We start from the raw sequence: 22031 nt of genomic DNA on the forward strand, positions 1-22031 counted from the left end.
GGCAACAATCACCTTTTACTTTATTAAATCCAGTTGAAATACATTTATTTTTTCTGTCCCAGGCCGGGTTGTCTGGCTGGCGACAAAACCTCAGAAGCCGGAGACAATGGCTGCTGCACCAGTCTGAACAATAGACCTGTTTTAATTGAGGTGCCAGCGCAGACACAGACTTTATTAATTGTAAATACCAAGAAGGGTATCCAAGCAACGGGGGCGGAATTAAAGCAATTCATTCTGGCCCAGTACACAGGGAATTCAGGAGACATTGAAGCTAATCAATATGCACATAGAAATAACTCAGTATTTGTAAGCATCTTCTAAAACAATAACGTAGACCTGCTGGAAGTTATCTGTAAATTAGGGTCGAGGATTAAATTTCACATTTTAAAATTTGTATGCGGCGTGCAGGCTTTGTGTGGATGAAACACTTACAAGGCGCCGGCACGTTTAGTCTGAGCGCTGGTAATGGCATAGTTAGAAAAACTCACTTATGGAAAGATGATGAGAAAATTATCACCGACAACCAAAATGAAAAGCTAAACTGCAAGAATGCAGATAAATATATATGAAAATAAATAAAGGTGACTTGGTTTACCTTTATAAGAGTTATATTTTGTTCAGCCAGTCTTTTAAACCAGGCAGTCTTTAATGCACAGACGATGGGGTCTTTCTTTGGGTACCCATGTCACCTGTTTGAGATGAACACTTTTATTGGCTGAACAAAACCTTCTCACAAGCCAAGTACACAAGCCAAAAGGGAGCCTGCAAGTGATGACATTAACACGAGGAGACCACCAGATACTGGCTTGAATGGACACAAATGCAGTGCTCAATGACTATTCCCTTGCACCCAGTAACAGCACTGGTGCGGTACCAAGGCAGTGGACGTCATTTTTGCCCATATATGGGCATTACGAAATACAGATCCGACCCACTCCAGCCCAGAGCAGGATAGGTAAAATGTAACATCATGCTGATGAGTCCACCGTTTTGCTCTCTTCTCTCGTCGTTGGTTGGCTCCCATGATTGCCTGACTCTTTCCCGATCAGCTGCTGTAAATCAGATTACAAAACGGTATATTTAATAAATATTATATAATGGTTACATTTTCTTCTTTTACTCGTTTTGCATTTAAAGATTAGCTTTAAATCTGATTGAGATGTAGCAAAACATGAACAGCTAATACATTACTCTGTATGAATGCAGTTGTTTCTTGCTTAAACATTAAAGTCCTTTAGTGAACTCAACATTAAAAACAATAAGCATGTTGATGTTGAGATATTGATTTAACTCCTTGTAAATATCGATCTGGCTCTTTCTTTAATCTAAGCTTCCAAAGTGTCTCTGAAAGTACCTGTATTCTGAATATTGTGTTTTCACTTGTCTTTACAGATCCTTTGCTTAAAATATCTTGCCTTAAATCTTTTCATGAAGATAAATGAATATCAAAGCTTACTTTTACTGAACTGAAAATGATGCACCAGGTTTTACCTAGAGCAGTGGTTGCCAACCACTAAATTTACAGACTCTGGACCACGCATGACTTCCCCCAGAGTGACGTCATGGTGCCAGAAGCTGTCCATTTTGGGCGGGTTGTATCCAGAGAGACAACCTGCCCAGTGCGCTGAGCCTGCAATGCATACGGGAGACTTAGTCCACGGCTATGGCCAGTCCCCCCCCCCCTTCTCCTGACCCTGCAGGAGGGTGCACAGGCCAGAGCCATGGACCACCAATATTTTCTGATGGACCACCAGTTGACAACCGCTGACCTAGAGTATGCACAAAATTTTTTTTTTAATAAAAAAAGATAAGTTGTTGTAATATTATTATTAACTAGTATTTATATAGAACCGACATATTATGCAGCTCTTTACAAAGCCAACAGTCATGTCACTAACTGCACTAACTGTCCTTTAAAGGGGCTCAGAATTTAATGTCCTTACCATAATCATATATCTTTATTACAGTCTAAGGGTAATTTTATTAGGTAAACCAATTAACCTAACTGCATGTTTTTGGGTAGTGAGAGGATACCAAAGTGCCTTGAGGAAACCTAAGCAAACACCGGAGAACATACAAACTCCTTACAGACAGTCCTGGAGCCTTGGACCTAGCGCTGCAAAGGTGAGAGTTCTAGCCACTAAGTCACTAACCTTACTAAGATTTAACAACTTCACTGTGGAAGCCTCTGTTCTAGAATTCTGGTAGGACTGGTCACAAGGTCATGTGTCTGGTCATGTGAGCCCTTCTGTAAGGCCCCGGTCCAGCACTAGTGCTCACTAGGTGCCAATCATCCAATTTACCTCTGCATTCTTCACCTATAGTAACCCCATGCTCAGCCTTGGGAGGCTGGTTGCACCATCCCAGCACACAATTGCCCCCAGGACTTCAGTGTGGAAAAGATGACATCTAGGGAAGACTAATACGGGACCAATAGCCAACAAAAGCAGGACAGGGGACACAATGGAAGTCAGACAATCCAAGGTCAGTTGTCAGGTAATGCAAAGCTACATAGAGGAGGATCCAGCAGTGGCCAGTCCAGAAACAGAGCCAAGGACCATACTCAGGTATCAGTCTACCAAACAAGGTATCCAAGGGTAGAGACAAGCAGAGTTGGAGTCACAACCAAAGGTTGATCCAAACAGAAAACAATCGCAGGGTCAAGACACGGGCAAAGTCAGCAACAGGTAATCCAACAGAAAATCACACCACTAGCAGATTAGACAAGTAAATGCTACAACAGGCAACTGGTGCCTGGGAGCTAAGAAATGTTAAAGGACCAGTAGCAAATAGCAGCCAATGCAGCAAGATCAAGCCAGGAACTAAAGCTTTCTTTTACAGCTATTTTACTCTTTTGCAGTACAAACTCAAAAATACCCTTCAGCTGCACAAAGTATAAGGATTCTGAGAGAATATGTTCAGCTATGTTGCAAGCTGCAGAGCAGAGGACAGGCAACTAATTGCTAGATCTGCTCTGCTGCTGTAAGCACCGCCGCTGAAAGGGAGTAAACAGGGCACGTTGAACTGCGGTGGCATTCAGCTTGTGATTGCTGGCCAGATATCCATCTCCTAACATCTGCCGAAATAGAGCTTTGATCTTCTGCCTCCTAAAAAGTTCAAGTGATCAAATGTTCACCAGTTTGGGTATGGTAGCTGTCATTATATGCAACAAAAATAGGTATTACCTGGTTGATCTAAAAATAAAAATCTGCTTTTTAATTTTTTTTTTTTTATTTGAAAATACTCTTCAGACACAATAAAAATTAAGCCTTAAAATGTATCCAAATGTAAATGTACTGCAAAAAGAACATTGCACCTAATAGGACATTAGTTGCCTTTCATTTCATTTTAAGTAATTTTAGAACATGAGACACCCACTACTTCCAGCCACTGTTCGACCCCTGCATACTTTTTAGACCTAAAATAGTCACCAGAACCAGGCTTGAAGCCCTGGAGTTATACTTTAAATTTGGTGAAATCTTCTACACATCTCTAGTAGCAACTGCAGTATAAAAGCAGAAGTATGTAATATTTTTATATGGTGTCCTACAGCTACTCTGTCATTGTCAGTGTTCAGACAAATCACCCCTTTTTTAACAGTTCTTTCTATTTTGTTCTGTTTCAAGGCAGATGATTTCTTATGTCTATACAGGAAATATTATTTCATTAACGGAAAGAAAAGGTGAGATAACATCCTAGTCAATTATGGTAGCAAGAGAAAAAATAATGAATAGGCCTGGTGTTCCTTTTAGAAGATTCAATAGGAATTATTTATTTATAGTTGGAAGTAATGAATCCTTGTTAATACACTGAATTGTTAATGCCCCAGTTGGGTGGAAAGACCTTGCCATTAGTTATCTTTTAAATTTTAAACTGGTTTAATGATAAAAGCTCCCAAAATCTGACTGCATGGCCTAGCTGTAAGAATTAGAGTTTGTTTCCAGTTCTGTGCGGCTGCCATTGTAATAAAAGGTCAAAGTGCTCTTGAAAGAGTAGTCTATTCCAATAAAAAAAGGATGTGATGATAATATGAAATACAAAATATATTTTACTCATGCAGCAAAGTACAGTAGGCAAAGGAAATATTCAATGAGGGAAATGTAAAGGCCACATGGTCACTGTTGTTGACCTCCATATAAACATATTACTTGCTTGTCTGTTGATGACCCATATGTGTCCCAAGATATAACCCTAGAATAAGCATACAGCCTGGAAGAGAGATCTAAGCTTCTGATCTTATGAGACATTAACAGATTTATCCGTAAAAGGTTATTTATTATTTTATTCAATCAATGGGTACCTCTCCAACAGGTGGTGAGTTGCTGAATTCCTGAATGGCATATGTTGACAGACAAATGATAAACTTTTAAAATAAAACAACACCATACCTTTTGTGAAACGTGGAGCTATCTTGGTATATTTTGGGAGCGATTTGCTGTATCTGGCACAGGGTGCCCTGAGGCTCCACAGCAAACAATGCAATCTCAGGACTATCATGGCATTTTAGAGTGAAATGTACTGCTCATGTTCAAAAAGCATTGTCTCAGTTTCAGGTCATGGATCCTTTAACCCAAAACATATAACTAAAAGAACCCAAATATAGCTATTCTGTAGGTCCTGTTTTGGACTTCAGCAGGCTATGAGTTCTATCTTTGTTTTCTTAAATAGGTATGCTGCACTAAGTATCTTCTGCATCTGACACTCTACCTGGGGTGATGGATGCCCTGGTCCCCTACACAATTTGTGGCTCCATTTATCATCCCCCGTGTCACTAGAGTAGTCATTATAGTTCTACACGGGCTGATGGAACCTCAAAGCACAGCAAGGTACAGAGGCATCCTGAGTGAAAAAGATTTTTCAGGCACTGTAATGCTTCTGGAAAGCAAAGGAAGAACTAACAACCCACTAACCAAGCATTAATGATCTTCTGAAGGAAACATTAAAGTAAAAGTTTGGCACAAGGTCACTTTAGGACTAATTGAGAAAACTTGTAACATATATTTACCGTCCCTTTAATAAGTAAGATAAATTACTTTGGTGATTCAAAAAGCATTTTCTACATAATCTGGAGTCCATACAACAGTAATAGATGCTGTAAATACACCAAACATAATAAGTTTTACCTTGTATTAAGTAAAGATTACTTGCCTTTATTAAACCTCAAGATGAAAAACCCTTCCATGACTGCACCATCAATCTTCAGCTTGGAGGTTGGAAGACTGGAGGAAGTTGCCTGTCAAAGAAAACTTTGACCTGAGTCACCCATGGGCCCATCCAGTGACACTAAAGTCCACTCAGATGATAGTACTAATATCATCTCCTAATGAGTTTTTGCTGCCCAAGTTTAGCAACAAGACTAATTGTCAGGCTAATAACAGTTTCAGTAGATGAGAAATTAGAGTAATCTGTAAGATTCATCTGTAATAGTCAGCAGTACAAAATTGTCAGGAGTCCTAGAACTGCTTTACTTTATTTACCCTGATGGTTATTTTCCCTTAGTTGATGTCTGGTAAAACAATTTTACCAGTGACTGTGAGCAAAAATTTCTCTAACAGAGCCCTGAATAGCAGTAACAAACCAACGTTGGCTCTACTTCTGTATTGACATCTTTACAGATCTCCATCCATGCGGTACATGGATTGCTACATTACCAGTCCTGGTCTGGTTTGTACATGCAATGTGCAAAATAACCCTTTAAAGCTAGATTAAAATCAAAATTCCCTTTCTGCTTCAATAGATTTGCCACCCCATTCTTACTTTTATGAACAAACTAAAACTTTAACTTGGTTTTACTTTGTTAAGGTGTGCCGGAATAAAGCTACTTTCCCTTCCCTCCACTCAATAGGTAGTTGCACAGGGAAGTGTGGTGTAATACCTAAGTTCCATTGCCTGCAATTTCATCTGTAAAGATCTGTACAGTGATGGTAAACAACAGTGCGAAATTGCCCAGGGGGCTAGAACAGGTAAGCTATGGCTAGTACACCACATTTTCCTGCATTGTTCTGCCTATAGGAAAAGTATGGGGGAGCCACAGCCGTGAATATACAGGCAGGCTCAATAGTAGGGGTGCAGGAAATAAAATGCTTACCCCCACTATCAAATGGCCTATGTTTAAATGTATATATTAGCTTATAGTGTAACTCCAATGTAATGGGAGCTGGGGGATTGGAGTAAGAATTTACTTCTAAAGCCCCCATACATCTAAGGATACAAGAGCTTTGGAGTATGGCCAGAGCCCAGTCTGAATTTGATTCTCTATTCTTTGCAGCTTGTCAAAACAGCTTTAACCCTACCTCCTCCACCAACCCCTGTCGTTTTTAGGGTTCATTTAAATGTATAAGCAGCACTCCTGCAGTGCACACCTGTGTTTATTTAGCTGAGAGAATCTGATTAAGTCCTGAACAGAAGCTGTGCACTGAACTTATTTGATTAAACAGCCAGGCATCATTGCACATTTCAGAACAGTGTTTCTCAATCGTTTTACCCCAAGAGAACCTTTAAAATAGCATTTGGGTCTTATGGAACTCCTGTAAAAAGTAATAATTGGAGTCAGTGAGAAGAATGCAACTTACTTTGGCCATAATGGAGTGAAACAGATGGGGTTCATAATTCCATCTTTATAAGCTAAAAATCTCATTGCAATCTTGCCACTGGGTCTTCCAAGTGATGTTTCACTCAAAAATAAGCAGGCATCAGGTCAGTCAAGGTTAGTTAGCAACAGCCCAAGGAACCTCTAGCAACCTCTGGTAGTACTCCAGGGTATCATGAAACCCTGTTTGAGAATGTCTACTTTAGCTAAGCTCATAGAGTTCAATGAATGTTCTCAGCAATTATGGCTGAGATCAGCAATGGGTGCAAGGACAGCTCCTGTTTGGTTATGTCTAACAAAAGCAAGGGGGGTTCAGACAATGCTCAGATTTCATTCATTGTGTTGGAGCCTAAATGTGGACTGATACAAAAACACACCAACTAAAGCAATTCTGAATAAATAAGAAAGTAACTGACAATCACTTGTTAGCCTTTTGCTTTTCCAGGTACAGACAAATCAAGCTAGAAAAAAGGAGGGGCAGTTGGGTGTTCTGCATGAACATTTGCTGATTAGGAACATAATGACTGGAGGAGAGTGTGGAAAACTGTTGCCATCAGTCTGCTGCTGCTCCTATAATGTCCAATAATGGACTGGTGGTCCATGATGACCTAACTGTATTGCTTAATATATAACTGTATTGCTGGTTGTTATTGCAGAAAGGGAAGTCTAATCAAGATGGCCAAAGTAGAAGAAGAAGAAAGATGGTACTGTGCAATAGAACGCAGATAGGTTAGTCAAGGAACTTTAATTCTGCTTTTGATTTTTTAAAAGCTTATTGTATAATAAAATACATGTCTGATGATCCTGCCGGTCCATCACCTTCTTTCCACAGAATGGCAATAATGTTTGGCCAGTAAATTTACTGCGGCTTTGCTGTAATTGCTGAGTACAGAACAATAAGTCAACTTCCCATATTGGAACACATTCACCAATGGAAAGTTATGAGAGGTTCCCATCCTGTCCCATTCTACAACCCCCCCATCCCTCCCCCCAAAAAATATTTTAAGTGAAGCTGGGCTTTAAGTTAATTCTTTGTGTATCAATGTGTATGGTAATACCCTGTAAAAATACTGCAAGAACAAAGTCTAAATTTACAATGTGTTTGACACGAGTTTAAGGCTCTTTTGTCAGAATGACCTTGTAATCTCAAACTTTATTTACAAGAAGCAAATGCTGTACAAACACATCAGATCATAAGGTATCACAAATGCATGCCAAGCGCATCCTAAAAGCACATCAGTTTTCGAGCTGAATGCACGCATTTAAGAGGATGTTCTTTATCTTTGTCAGCCTTAGGACTTGACGTTGGCGTACACCAAGCTTTAATTTGTGTACCTAACTGGACAGCCTGAGACCATCTCAAGGTGAGGATGTTTGAAGGATGCATCGAAATTGAAATATCTGTGAGTAGAATATGTATTTTCATCTTCATTTTTTTTCCTTACTCCTTTCTCTAAAGAGATTACTGGCATTAGCAACTCCTTAGTACAGTTTTAGACAAGTGGGCTGACATCCTACAGTTTCTAATGGCTGAATTCCAGGCTTCTTTTAGGTCTTGCACAGGTATACAGTCTCCTCTCCTGGACTGATATTGCTTCCTCTGATTTTACTGCACACTGTAAGCTTCTCCTCTCCAATGGCCCTGATTTATTAAAGGTCTCCAAGGCTGGAGACGATACACTTTTGTCAGTGAAGCTGGGTAATCCAGCAAACCTGGAATGAATCTGGTCCAGAATTTAGGAAGCTTTAGAAGATGCATCATGTTGGATAGAGACTTTTTTCTATGCTGGAGCACATCTAGTATAATCCAGCAGTGTCCTTCCCAGCCTTACTTTTATTCACTGGATTTCATTTTTCAATTACAGAGCCCTTACATATGGAGCCTTACAGACCATCCTGGATATAGGCAGGTATATTCTGCGCAATGATGGCTACTACTACTAGCTTTGATCTGCCTGCATTGCACAAAGACCTACTGATGCTGTCTCTAGCTCTGATATTACGCATTCAATACTAACAGAAATTACTTTTTATTAATTTCCTTAGCATACTGATGAGGAAAGGAGGAACCAGGGAATGCAAAAGCAGATTAAAAGGCTTTAAATCAGCTTTACGTGAAAAGCACACACCAGTCTACAATCTCCTTATCCTTAGTGGGTTTTAATTCTCCCTTACGTGTTTACTGTTTGTGGTACCCTTAAAAATCTCATGTATGTTAATAAGTCATTTATGCACAAAATCAAAAACATCCATAGCAGCAGAGTGCTCCTCCATCTTTTATAATGAAATGTGAACAAATGTTATTACCGAAAACTCTGCACTTCTAACTGAAAAATGTAATACTAGCTGCTGGTCAATGTTTTTACTTGCTACAGACCTAAACTGTACGCATAAATAGAGCTTAGTGCTATATAATTTTTCCCTATGCGTAACAGATTCCTCACATCCTTAAGCTATGTTCACATTGTCCATGAGGTTGCTCTGCAGTTTTTGCTTCCTCATGTGAACGAAATGCTGCTTCTCGAAAGACACTACATTTAGCGTCTCCTGGCAGCACCATAGAAAATGAATGGATGAACGTGATCAGTACAGCACACTGACTGTTCAATGTGCAGAAGAATCAGCGCTATGGTGCAAGTGACTAAGTGATTGGCAAGGTGCCAGCCACGGGCAGCCACGTGGGATCTCATAATCCCAAAGTACTTTTGAACCTGCCATTATCCTCATATATTAATATTATAACATAAAAAACAACAATATTAGTAAAATAAAAAATGTGAAAAAATTTCCAAAGTGCTCACAGAATTAGTGCCCCATCAGTTTTAAATATACTTGTCAAAATTCAATTTTACTTTTTTGTTTTTATGATGCATGCACAAGATATTTGGGGTATGGTAGTCCATAATACAGCAAGGCATGGACAGCAAAATATTGCCAGAAGTTCTTAATCTTCCCCATTCTACTAAACTTGTATATTATTTTAGGGAAATTTCAAGCCTCATCACTTCCTCTTTTGACAAATCTTACACAGACAGAAAAAATCCTCTATTCTTCCTCTTCTGTGTTCAAAGAAATGAAAATTATCAGTAGGGAAACCAAAAAAAAATCTACTGCAAAATCTTTTGATAAAAACCCTTTATTTCTCTAAATAGGACTTTTTATTGCGTGGCACGTGTGCATCCCAATAGAAGAAAAGAATCACTGCAATAAAGAGTTGTTGGCGAGGATACTAGTGGAAGACGCAGGTTGAACCATCATTAAAAAATCCTCACAAATGGGTACATATTTTTGCCATAATCTGTAGTATTCATAGATTTTTGCAAAAAACGCTAGATTTAGGAGTAGCTGACACTGTATACTACAGTGATAATAAAGTGTTGCCATTCAGTGAGTAAAAGCTGTACGAGATGTGTTAGCACATCATATGGTAATACAGTATGATTTGTCAGACAAATATGTACAACTTGCTGAGGTCATACTATATTTTAATATAAGAACATATGGTCTATTCACAGTAATGGGTATAAATAACTGGTGTTAGCCCATATCATATCACATCATTGGCCCACACCATATCATAGGGGTTCTGTTGTGTTAAGATCTCTGGATGAATATTTCAATGGCGGCTTGATCTCAGCAATAAAAAATGGAAAAATAAAAAGGGCAAAGAAATAAGGCAAAAATTAATTTCAGAACCCGTTTAGGAAGAGTGTACATTCTACGGGCCATATATGTAAATATAAAAAGCGGTCAATTGAGCAGACAAAGCCATATCTATAAAGATAGAATTGCCTAAAAATTGAACTTTAAGCCAATCCAGCACGGAAGTCGAAATTTTTCATTTGGCGTTTTTAAGGGTACAATAGGCTTTAAATGGCTCCTGGGGTTTGTACTATCTTCGGACTAGTGGTGACTTGCCAAACTTGCCATACATATGACTGAGACTCATTTGAGTGCACCTGTCATCTTTGTACCGCGCTGTGCTATATGTCTGAGCTATATTTGGATGAAACGCATGGAGACATTTCAACCATCACTATGAAACACATTACCAAACCTGCTAGACATATGACTGAGACTCAATGTGAGTGCACCACTGATCACTAGGAAACGCATGGAGACATTTCAAGCAAACTTACTATACACATGACTGAGACCCATGTGAGTGCACCAGACATCTATGTAATGTGCTGTGCTATATGTCAGAGCTATATTTGGATGTATGTATGTGTGTATGTATGGGTGTATGTCATCACCAGGAAACGCATGGAGACATTTCAACCAAACTTGCTAGACATATGACTGAGACTCATGTGAGTGCAAGGCTGATCTTTGTACAGCGGTGTGGTATATGTCAGAGGTACATTTGCATCTATGTATGTATGTGTGTATGTATGTGTGTATGTATTGCTCAGCACAGTTTGCTATTTTACATAAATATAAGCTAGCCAGTAATCAGCTAGTTTTACATAAAAAATAATTAAAAAAATAATTAAAACAAAAATTACATTTAAACAAAAAACACTAAATGGATAAAAAGTAAAACTAGTACTCAAAACACACCCTTTAAATAAAAAAAAATATACAAACCACTAGGACTAAAAATGCAAATTTACTAAAACTAGAGATACATTTTTAATTTTCATGATCTGGATGACAAAACTGGCATAACAGAAATACAAATCATTCTACTCCAGTCCACAGGGATTATTTACAGACTAGGATTTTTATTTAAACATATTTTCTGACTCTTTGTAAGTCACACCCTACTAAAAATAGTCCGATGAGTTTGAGATATATTACGTGTGTGGATTTTGGCCCTTCAAGATTGGACTTGTACGGCTTTGTTCAATGGCAGTTTTTTAACCAGGGTTCTTACAAAGATTGCAAGGGTTTCCTTGAGTCATGAGCAATTTGGATATCTCAGGTCATTTACCACTGACACCAATGCACTTTTTATCTCTCTATAAGGGTAGGTAGTATTATTTTTGTAGATGTATTTTTGAGTGATTGGAACACAGGAATCATTGTTTTATTTATTCGTTTAAAGGCTGACCATGATGAGTCAGATGAAACTCCTCTGTTTCTCCACAATAGTCCCTGAATCATTGCGATTCTAATAATAGCAGACATGACAGCGACGGTTATATACGTTGTAACACCACATCTGTTGCTGCTGATAGATACTTTTAATTGAGGTATTCCTGTTTGATGTCATCATTGTCTCTATAGTTGCCTTTTTTAATGAGAAGCCATGCTACTTCTGTATTTTGTGATAACACCAGCATGATTACACAACTCTAGGGCTGATTCGCCTCATTTGCTTTGTCCCTACCGATAATACTTTTAAATTGCTAGTTACTTTTAAGGTTGTGTTTTAGATAAATAACCTTCCTTTAAAGAAAATTTGTTGCTGTTTTAAATGGCAAAAAAACCTATCTCTAGGCATGTTTTCTGTTTTCTCTTCCATTGTGAAGCAAAATTACCTTGGTGAAATTGGCAGTCCAAGTCCCATAACAGCATTATTTGGTGTCCTGGGGGGTGCTGACCCAGCTGTAATGATGAGCCCATACAAGTTGGTTTTGATGGTGCATATTTGCCTGAAGACTTTCTTCTGAGTCATTCAAGTTTAAGCCAGTGGACAACCAATTAGAAGTGTGCATGTCACAAAACCTTTCAAATTTGGACCCCTGAAGAAGAACCATATCTTCAGTAAACAAACGGTAGGAAAAGACCTTGGACTGGATTAGTTGGACCATAGAAGGAAGTTTTTTATCAGTACTGAGATCAGCTTTAAATATATAAAGCCAGCATGCCCGTCCAAGTCTGATACTCAACACATACTGGTTTTAAATCCCCATAACAAGTAGCCCCCTACCACAGTATTCAATAATTAAACTAAGTTGACTGGGAGGGAGAGACTACTCATTAGGGACAAGGTAAATCATGAGTCCTTTCTCAATGCACTGCCTCATAGGCCCGGGGGGTACTAAGAGACTGGTGTTGGTCAACAGCCATTCTTTTGGGGGGTACCCCTTAATGCAGAAGGGCACATAGATAGGTATTAGCACACCTAGATTGGTGCACAGTTTCTGCTCCCCTGCTATGCGAATACAAACCTGCAAGCTTGGAGTGCCAGTCTGGTACCTTCAGAAGGGAGCTGCAGTTAGAAGACATGTTTTTGTATTTTTTTTTCCATGAGCCTAGAGTTTCTTGCTTTAAAGTCTGAATGTTGTGCAAAGCAAGACATTGGCAATTGTTGGGGAAATTACAGCAAGAATCTTCATTCAATTAGTAATGTAAATGTAAACGTATGTAAATCTTGATTTAAATTTGTGGATGTAATTTGTTCTAAAAGAGAGAATGTGGAAAATGGAATCATAGTGGACAAATAGGAGAATGTCAGGGTTGTATTGGGTGAATATAACAATTAATCATTGATAAAATACGCCATTATTTTTTGTGACATGTGCACATTCAAGCATGGACTTGAACCATTATTCCTGCACTGCAGTTGTGACTTACTAAGACAGCAAACTTTCTAATGGATTTACTTTTTTATCCTATTAAAATAAGTAGAAAGGAAAAGTTTCAGCTTCTACACAAATTGAATTTTGCCTAATTTGTTCTGTAAGCTCTGCAAGTTTAAGCGTGAGGTCAATTTTCCATCCTCTCGGACAGTAAATCACTGCCATACTTCACACTCTATAATGGCGCAGCACTAATAGATTACCACATCACATTAAATCATTTATCACTGCTGCAGCTAAGCACTGTGAATAGGATAAAACAGTGTGACATTAGACAGGAGTCGTGCAGATAACAACAATGAAATATGCAACATGAATGTATTGCTAATGATGGGTAGTTAGCATTTTAGGGGACTTCTAAAAAAAATAGTATGCGGGATAAAATGTCTAATTGCTGAGACATTGGGATTTATTTACTAAAGGAGTTTTCCCCTTGCAAGGGACATTACATTCAGCTTGGTAAATGGGATGCTGATTTCAATTAGCCAATCATGTGCATTTATTTAGACTTCAAAGTATGTGATTGGGTATTTTTTCCAAAGTAAACTATCACTACATTCACTTATCTAAGTGAGTTATCTCTTGCAAGGTGTTAATTCATCTTGGTGAGTGAAATTCCTTTATAAAATCAGCCCTATTGACCACTAGGCTTGATGTTCGACTTTGGGTCTGTGCTGAATTTCAACAGAACAATTATCATTCTTCCTATAATGAATAAAGCTGAACATATTAGATGAGCTGTTTGCTTTACCTGTTATTGACTGGTATAGCTTATAGCACTTAGGACCGTACACTATACTTGTCAATGACAAGTGTAATACAGTTTAGCAAATCTGGCCAGTGGACTATGACAGCTAAATCGGCTAAACTGGCTGAGCCATATTCAAAAGAATGTTGGTCGAATTTGCCTCTGTCATTGACTTCAATGGAATTCAGCTATAAATCAACCCAAACACTCGGGGCAATTTGAGCGAACTGTCAACAAACCAAACAGTGGGCTCTTTCCTTAATATTTTTGTCCTGTTTTTATCTCGTGTCCCTTCTAAACTGCTTATCAAAAAAAGTTGGCATATTGGAGTAATTTCACACTGGGCAATATTAGTAGCTACTAAAACAATATTCCGAAATGCTGCAAAATGTCAATAACACAACCCCCACACAACTAATTGCCTTTTATTGCCTATACCAATAACCACTAATAAATGTGATTCTCAGCTGCAACAAACAAAAAAATTCCACACTTGACATGCCCTTATTTATAACCTGGCAAAATGTTTCAAAAAGAAAGGCAAGCACTGTCTCATAGAACTACAGGTAAATAGAAAGAAATGACAACACAGCCATAAAAGTGAAAATAATAAAACTAAGGAATTAAAAATAAAATGCTACCACAAAATGTATTTTCTCAAACTTACATTTAGCCCAAGGTGAGCCAAAGTTTGGCCAGTGAAGAGTTGTGAGTTTGAAGTGAGTGAGTGAGTGAAGAGTTTGAAATACATTAGGGAAATAGAGTTTATAGTGATACAATAATAAAAAGCAAAGCAAGTTTACACAAACAGGCTCATTATTTTTTCTATAAAGGTTGAGAGTGGTCACATGAAAAAAATATTCAAGCAGGGAAATTTTTGTTTTGCTTTTTCTAAAAAAACGTCCCTAAGAGCTTTTATGGGCTTTGCTGCTGATCTCTGCTCTAAAAGCACTGAATTTTCCATCCCAGACATTTAAATGTTTCTGTACATGTGGAGACCTAACATTACCACTTACCCGTACACTGTATGTTTGTCTGAACCTGGCTACCCTTTTTATCATAACATGTATCCTATTTCATGTATTTTTTTTTTCCCTGGATCCCTAAAATAGACTCTGATGGGTGAGCTTTTATTTCTCTTTTTTGGTCCCCATTTTTCCCCTCATCAACATGCTAATGATTCCTTTAAAATACAATTCCAATTTTATTAGACATCTCTTTGTAGATCAATCACTGCATTTCGTGCTTGTTGGAGAAGTCCAGGGTACTGTTTTAAATATTTTAAAAACATTACAGCACCCTGCCTCAATACTGCTCTGAAAAGTCATCTGCACTGGATGTAGTTGTGTGAATTTGCCAGTCTCACTCTTCCTTGCAAAAGCACCCAAAATATGTTAGATTGTGAGGTCACCTCTTGTGCAAAGCCCTTATCAGTTCATCCCAAAGATGTTCTATTAGATTTAGGTCTAAGCTCTGGTTGGGCCATTCCAAAACTTTAATTTTCTTCTGGTAAATCCATTCTTTGTTGATTTGAATGGATGCTTGGGGTCATTGTTTAAAGATGAAATGTTCCTTTTTATCTTTACCTTCCTGGTAGACACCTGAAGGTTTTTGGGCCAAAAGTGACTGGTATTTGGAACTGTTCATATTTCCTCCACCTTGACTAAATCCCCAGCTCCAACAGAAGAAAAACAACTCCAAGGCATGATACTGGCGCCACCATGCTTATGGGGAAGGTGTTTTACTGATATTTTGCTTCAACAATTTATCCTAAGCCTTCTAAGAACCCCCAAAACACTCAATTTCTGGTTTGCTTAGCATGTAGATATAACTATGGTAGAGGAAAAAAAGGTCAATGTCCTAGAACAGCTCTACATCCCTTCAGCTCATGTTCTACTGTGGCTTCCTGATTGACCAACAATTATAAATCACACATCACATGGGTGAACGGGAGAGAAGTCAACTTTACTAGAACAAAGACTTCACTCACCACTCAATAATGATGCCACCCTCTCCTGTATGAAAATTGCTCCACCTCATTTCTTGGCTGAAGAACATCTGCGTCTTGTAGTCCTTTTCTGTCCAGCTTGACCATCCTTGACCTACCTCTGTTACAGTGTTCTTCTGCCTGAAATGTTTTATCCAAATTATGGGGTTGCTGCAAATGATTTATATACCTTCTATATCTAACAAACCATAGATAAATGATAAAACATGCTAACATGCTGTGGTTTATCTAACTAGGCTTTGCTGATCTGCTTTAAATATGTATAACATAGATTACCATAGAGGCCTTTCCAAGTCCAAACAAAACTCCAAAGTTGATATCCGATGCCTACAACATGAGCAATCTATAGCTTGAAAACACAATAAAAGGAAAAAGGTATATGTGCTGGCTGCCATGAATGAAGTACCTGTCATGTACATGCATAGAAATTAAGGTATTCTGGCAATCAATCAGGATGACTGAAGACCTGCATGCAAAATAGAACCCATTGAAGATGCCTATGCCCAAGATGGGCAAGGAGAGGTGAGTATACTTAAAAAAAACGGGAACAGATAGGTAAGTTTATTTTATGGCTGGAGGGAACTTGTCTGTCCTGCTCACAATTTTTATCTTCAAACTTTTTATATTTAGTTTTGATTCATCTTGCCCATGATGCTGAATACCACTGCACAGAAACAGTACCCAGAATTCTCTTTAGAAATCAAGTTATGTTAGTGTTGATCCCCATGGCCCATGGCCCCTGCTCTACTCAGCAGTTCTTCCCATTGACGTTCCTCCCTATATTACTGCAAGGCACAGTATTGATTTGGGGTCAACTCATTAAAAAAACCCTATCATGGTTCCATAACTGCCACATGTGATACACAGATGGATCAAGCCATTTAGAGCTAGCATTTAGGGGGTGATAATAAACACTTAGGATATTACTTCCTGTAAAATCTCACTGCTATAGAGTTGACCCTTCAGAAAAGGATAGGAAGGTATTAACCACATCTGTTAAAACCAAGAGGCGAGAATCCCAAGAGTGACCCGAAAGAGGACAGGCAAGCATTCTTATTCATCTGTCCATGTCCAGCCTGAATGATGCTTTCAATTCTGACAATGATTTTGTTAGAGTGACTTTAATGGTTTAAAATATATGAACATTTAGATACATGTAAAACATGCATTCAGTTGAATGCATTTACTTTTTAGCATGTTTAGGCAATCTTTTTTTTTCAAGTAGCGTAGGGACAATGATTAAAACTCCTTCCATTTATTCTATTTTTCTGTGGGGCACATTTATAATATTGTGTCTGATCCCACCAGTTATAGACAATGACAATGACCACAATGCAACCAATGGAATCTGACTTTCAATCTCAATCTGCAGGGTCTGGAACAGGTAAGCTTTGGTCATTACACCGCACTTACCTGCAATATTCTGTATATGTAAAGAGGAAGGGGATTAATGGTCATCAATAAGATGCAGGCTACCCTGACACATACACCATGTTTTTTTGCAAAGTGAATGCCCTACCTTCAATACACTCTAACCCCCTTTTGGATATCATTATATCATTATAACTTTCCGCCATACCACCTGGTACAATAGGAGAGCTCAAGGAGGTTCCTAATTCTTTTTTCAAGACTTATTACACAAAAGCTACACTGAAGACCATCGTATTTTGGTAATTTTATCCAAGACATTTTCATCTATTGTTTTCCCCATTGTTATTTTTATTTGGTTTATCACTTACCCCCTGTTCCCAACCCACTACCCTCTTCCTTGCTGGCTATCACACTGATAGCCAGTTTATAAATGTTCTAGTGAAAGTGCTGCTATGGTACTAGGAAATAGTAGTAATCAATTACAAATGCACGTTTATCCTTAAAATTGATGAGGATGTCAGCCAACATTTTATGATTAGGTCAAATGTGCAGGAACTTCTGCAGGAACAATGGCAATTTCCTGGCTATTAGTATGATTTCCACCTCCATAAACATGACCCTGAGGCTTTGTTCACATTATAGTAAATGTGGTACGCTTCTCTAAATGTACAGGCATTGCTGTTTGCATTGCAAAAAGAACACAACATATTGCACACAAGTGTAATTATACACACAGTGTGCACACAGTGCAATTATAAGGTGCCTTTGGAGTGCCATTATCAATGAATGGCATCCCAGTGCACCAACGCAATGCAGTAGTGTGAACAAACATTAAGCTTTAATTCCAGGGAAGAAAGAAGTGTTAATGAACCCTCCTAAAGCATGGAGAATTTACCTTCTAGATAAAAAATGGTAACCTGGTGAACACTTTATTGATATCGCCTGATGAAATCTGTTAATGAAACCTGCAGGGAATAGGAAACAGTGACATTAGTGCTCTACATGGAGGAACAAAGCAATTGATTTCTTTGTGTCTGTTACTGAACAAAACCCATGGTGCATTCCCACGCACCGAGGAATGTAAGTGGCTTTGTCTATGCTTATCTTTTTTGCAATAAAAGTTTTATTTGTGTAAGGTTGTGAACCCAATCCTTGTAGTTGGCTAAAGACTATGTACAAGTTGTTTTTTCTCATTTACTTGCTTTCACCCCTTTAAATTCTTTGTTGAATCTCAGTGCTGTAGATCATTTACAGTCTATATGCAGCCATCATATAAAAATCATTTCTGAGGGTAGGGTTCCAGTGGATTGAAACTCTAAATTTAGCCTGCATAATGGGTGTTGGAGTGGCCACTTGTATGAACAAGGACCTTATTGGCAGGATCACCTGCTATATATACTTTCAAATATCTCTGCAGAAATGCACTAATAATGCACAAATTACTGCACCTTTGTGCATGCTTTAGTGCATTGCTGTGCAATTTTCTTAATGGTTTCCCAATGAACTAATGCAATGCAGCTTCTAATGCACATGCACTGTAGAGAACCACAACGTGGTTTTCAGATCTCAGGGAACCCTTGCAAAAACCAAACAACTGGAATCCATTTCATTGGTGGTCAATGTAGAAAATGGTGGTTGGAATGCCATCTTGTCAGACCAAAAAGACCATTGCTACATCGGTTCTGCCAAATGGAGTTGGACCCAGAACTATGAAGGCACCATCAAAAGGGAGGCCAAGAAGCCATATCCTCAAGGAGTCTCAGAAACCTCTAGAAAAGCCTTTTAAATGTTTTACTCTAGTGTAACCTTTTGGTTTTTTCAGGTTTTGAAGAACCCCTGCTAAAACCAATTTATTGACAGTCATTGGTAGAATGCAATGGGAATGATGTTAGCAGGTAGCATTCGCCACAGAACTATGTAGGGACCATCAATTGGAAAGTTAATTAGCAAGAGGTCAAGGAACTTCTAGCAAATTCTGGAGGAACCCTGGAGAAAACTGTTATACAAGAACCCTGCTTGGGAATGGCTGATCTAGAGGAAACAGTTAAGAATGGCTGGTCTAGAGGAACCTTTTTTAAGAATAGTTGCTCTGCAGGAACTCTGTTTGAGAATGACTGATCCTAGAGAAACACTGGTAGACATTGTCCGACCCAGAGGAACCCCTGTAGAAAATGGCTGATCCAGAGGAACCATGGTTGACAATAGCTGACCTAGAAGAGCCTGGTTGAGAACGGCCGATCTAGGGGAACCCTGGTTGACAATGGATGACCTGGAGGAACCCTGGAAGAGGATGGCTGATCTAGGGGAACCCTGGTTGGGAATGGCTGATCTAGAGGAGCTCTGGTTGACAATGGCTGACCTAGAGGAACCCCGGAAGAGAATAGCTGATCTAGAGGAACTCTGGTTTACAAGGGCTGACCTAGAGCAACCCCTGTAGAAAATGGCTGATCTAGAGGAACCCTGATCGAGAATTGCTGATCTATGTAAAAAAATTGTGTGGATTTATGGATCTAATTAGGAAAATAATCTTATCGATCAATTATTTTTTATTTTCATATTTATTCCATATGTCTTGCATATGCATGAAAGGTCATGGTTGATCAATGTATATACAATGTGTGGTTTACCAATCTACAAAAGAACATGGTGCTAAATTTTAACTTTATTTTTTACATATTTTTTGAGCATAAGATCTGTAGTTCACTGATCTACAAAAACCGACACTGACTTTTTTTGTTACATATTTCGTTGAGCAAAGGAGGGCATGACTTATCCTTATATATACAATATGTGGTTTACTGATCTACATAACACCATTAGGGATTTTTTTTACTTCACTTATTTATTGTATATTTTATACCATATAAGGACATGGCTGATCTATGCGGATACCATGTGTGGTTTACAGATCTACATAAGAGAAAACCCTTATCAATTATTTTTAATTTTCATATTTATTGCTTATTTGTTTATGCATAGAAGGTCATGGCTGATCTTTGTATATCCGAATGATTGGTTTCCAATCTACAAAAGAACACTTTTTTTTGCATATTTTTGTGCAGAAGAGCATAAATATGTGCATTGTTGTGTGTGATTCATTGATCTACATAAAAGAACACCCTGATTTTTTAAACTTAATTATTTGTTATATATATTTATTTGTGCATAGGAGGGCATGGCTGATCTATGTATACAATGTGTGGTTTACTGATCTTCATAACACTATTATGAATTCTTTTTAGTTCACTTATTTATTGCATAGTACTGTAGATAAGAGGTCATGGTTGGTCTATGCATATACCAAGTGTGGTTTACTGATCTAAAAAAGACACAATTTTATTTTTTTTTAACTTTAATTATTCCATATTATTTGTGCATAGGACGATATAGCTAATCCATGTACGAGATCCAAGTAGCTTGATTCACCATTATGATTTTACTATCAATTCACTTATTTTTTATGCTGATCTATCTGTGTCAATGTGTGGTTTACTAAGAAGACAATTCTATTTTTTGTATACATATTACATATTTCTGTGCATAGGAGGTCATGGCTGATCCATGCAGATAAATTGTAAGGTTTACTGATCTTCATACAAAAGAATTCTTTTTCATTTACTTATTTACTGCTTTTTGTGTACAAAAGGACATTTATCAGCCTGGATTTGTGTATGTATTTATACATTTTAGGTTTATTTTTGTCTGCCTCAATAATTTATTTTGGCAATGAATGATCTCATGTAGCCAGGTAAATGTTGCTCCTTTTTTACCAGATTAATTTAAAACATGGGCTGAGCCATCTCTTTATTCCCCAGTTCAGCATTATGAATTGCAGTTCCAGCTTCCTCCGCTGTTGCCTGAATATCCCTAGCAGCTTGCCTTTGCTTCCTATACAGCTGATCCTGACCTCTGTGCTGCTGATTTCACACATCCAAACCTCTCAGCATTATTCCAAGCTGCCTCCGCTTAACCTCCCGCATCCCAAACTGCACAAATCAACTCAATTGTCTGCTGCACTTCCAAAATGGGAACATTTGGCACCCAATCAGAGGCCTGGGATGGCCAGCCAATCAGCAGGCCGATGACATCCTGAATCCCGGTGCACATCCCAAGGTTTCCCTGGCTGGGAGTCAGTCGGGAGGATTGTGTTTTACATTCCCCTTGGCTGTATGTCTTTTGCACGGATTCATGCCTGGAAGATGCTAATTGCACACAAAGCTGAGCCACAAATGGAATGAAGGGGCTGATCCCTAGAAAAATAAAAGCTTTTTTTTTTCTCTCACGTAACCTGGCAACACAGAATCAGCAAAGCCACACAGTACTCGCTGCATCCTGTCACCTCTAGCCGCTGCTGCAGGCAAAGCGCACATCAAGGTGCCCGGGCTGCATCCATCACACAAATGCATTTCAATTAGCGCCCAGGCCATCAATCAGCCTTTAAAAGTTCATCAGTCGTCTCCTCGGCTTCTAATGAGGCTGGCATGTCGTTTGGAGAGCTTTCGTGCAGGATCGTGTCCGGGTGTTTGGAGCGGATTCGCCGGCGGTTCCTCTTCCCGTAGTGTGACAGCGGGAATCCCAATACGGACATGAGAAGATTTATCTATTGCAAAGTGGTCCTGGCCACGTCACTGGTGTGGGTGCTGGTGGATGTCTTTCTACTCCTTTACTTCAGCGAATGTAACAAATGCGATGACAGGAAGGACAGATCTCTGCTGCCTGCTCTCAGGGGTAAGTGTGCACACATAACTGCCGCAGGCTCTGCCGTCTGCTCCATGCCACTATTCG

The 22031-nt window shown here is 38.7% G+C and overlaps 1 protein-coding gene across 5 annotated transcripts in view; it reads left to right on the forward strand.

The window, feature by feature from the left end:
• The first annotated feature begins 21140 nt into the window (after positions 1–21140).
• The window catches only part of GALNT13 (polypeptide N-acetylgalactosaminyltransferase 13), a 198016-nt gene continuing 197125 nt past the window's right edge, over positions 21141–22031 (forward strand). For 2 of the 5 annotated variants that reach the window (XM_072418166.1, XM_072418164.1), the window contains exon 1: positions 21143–21974. In XM_072418166.1, coding sequence (XP_072274267.1) covers positions 21833–21974 — 142 coding nt within the window. In that variant the 5' untranslated portion in view covers positions 21143–21832. Of the gene's footprint in view, positions 21975–22031 lie in introns of all 5 variants that reach the window. The other 3 variants (XM_072418163.1, XM_072418162.1, XM_072418165.1) reach the window with 3 other exon arrangements.

This window comes from Pyxicephalus adspersus, chromosome 7 (genome assembly GCF_032062135.1).
Source record: "Pyxicephalus adspersus chromosome 7, UCB_Pads_2.0, whole genome shotgun sequence".
NCBI lineage: Eukaryota > Metazoa > Chordata > Amphibia > Anura > Pyxicephalidae > Pyxicephalus > Pyxicephalus adspersus.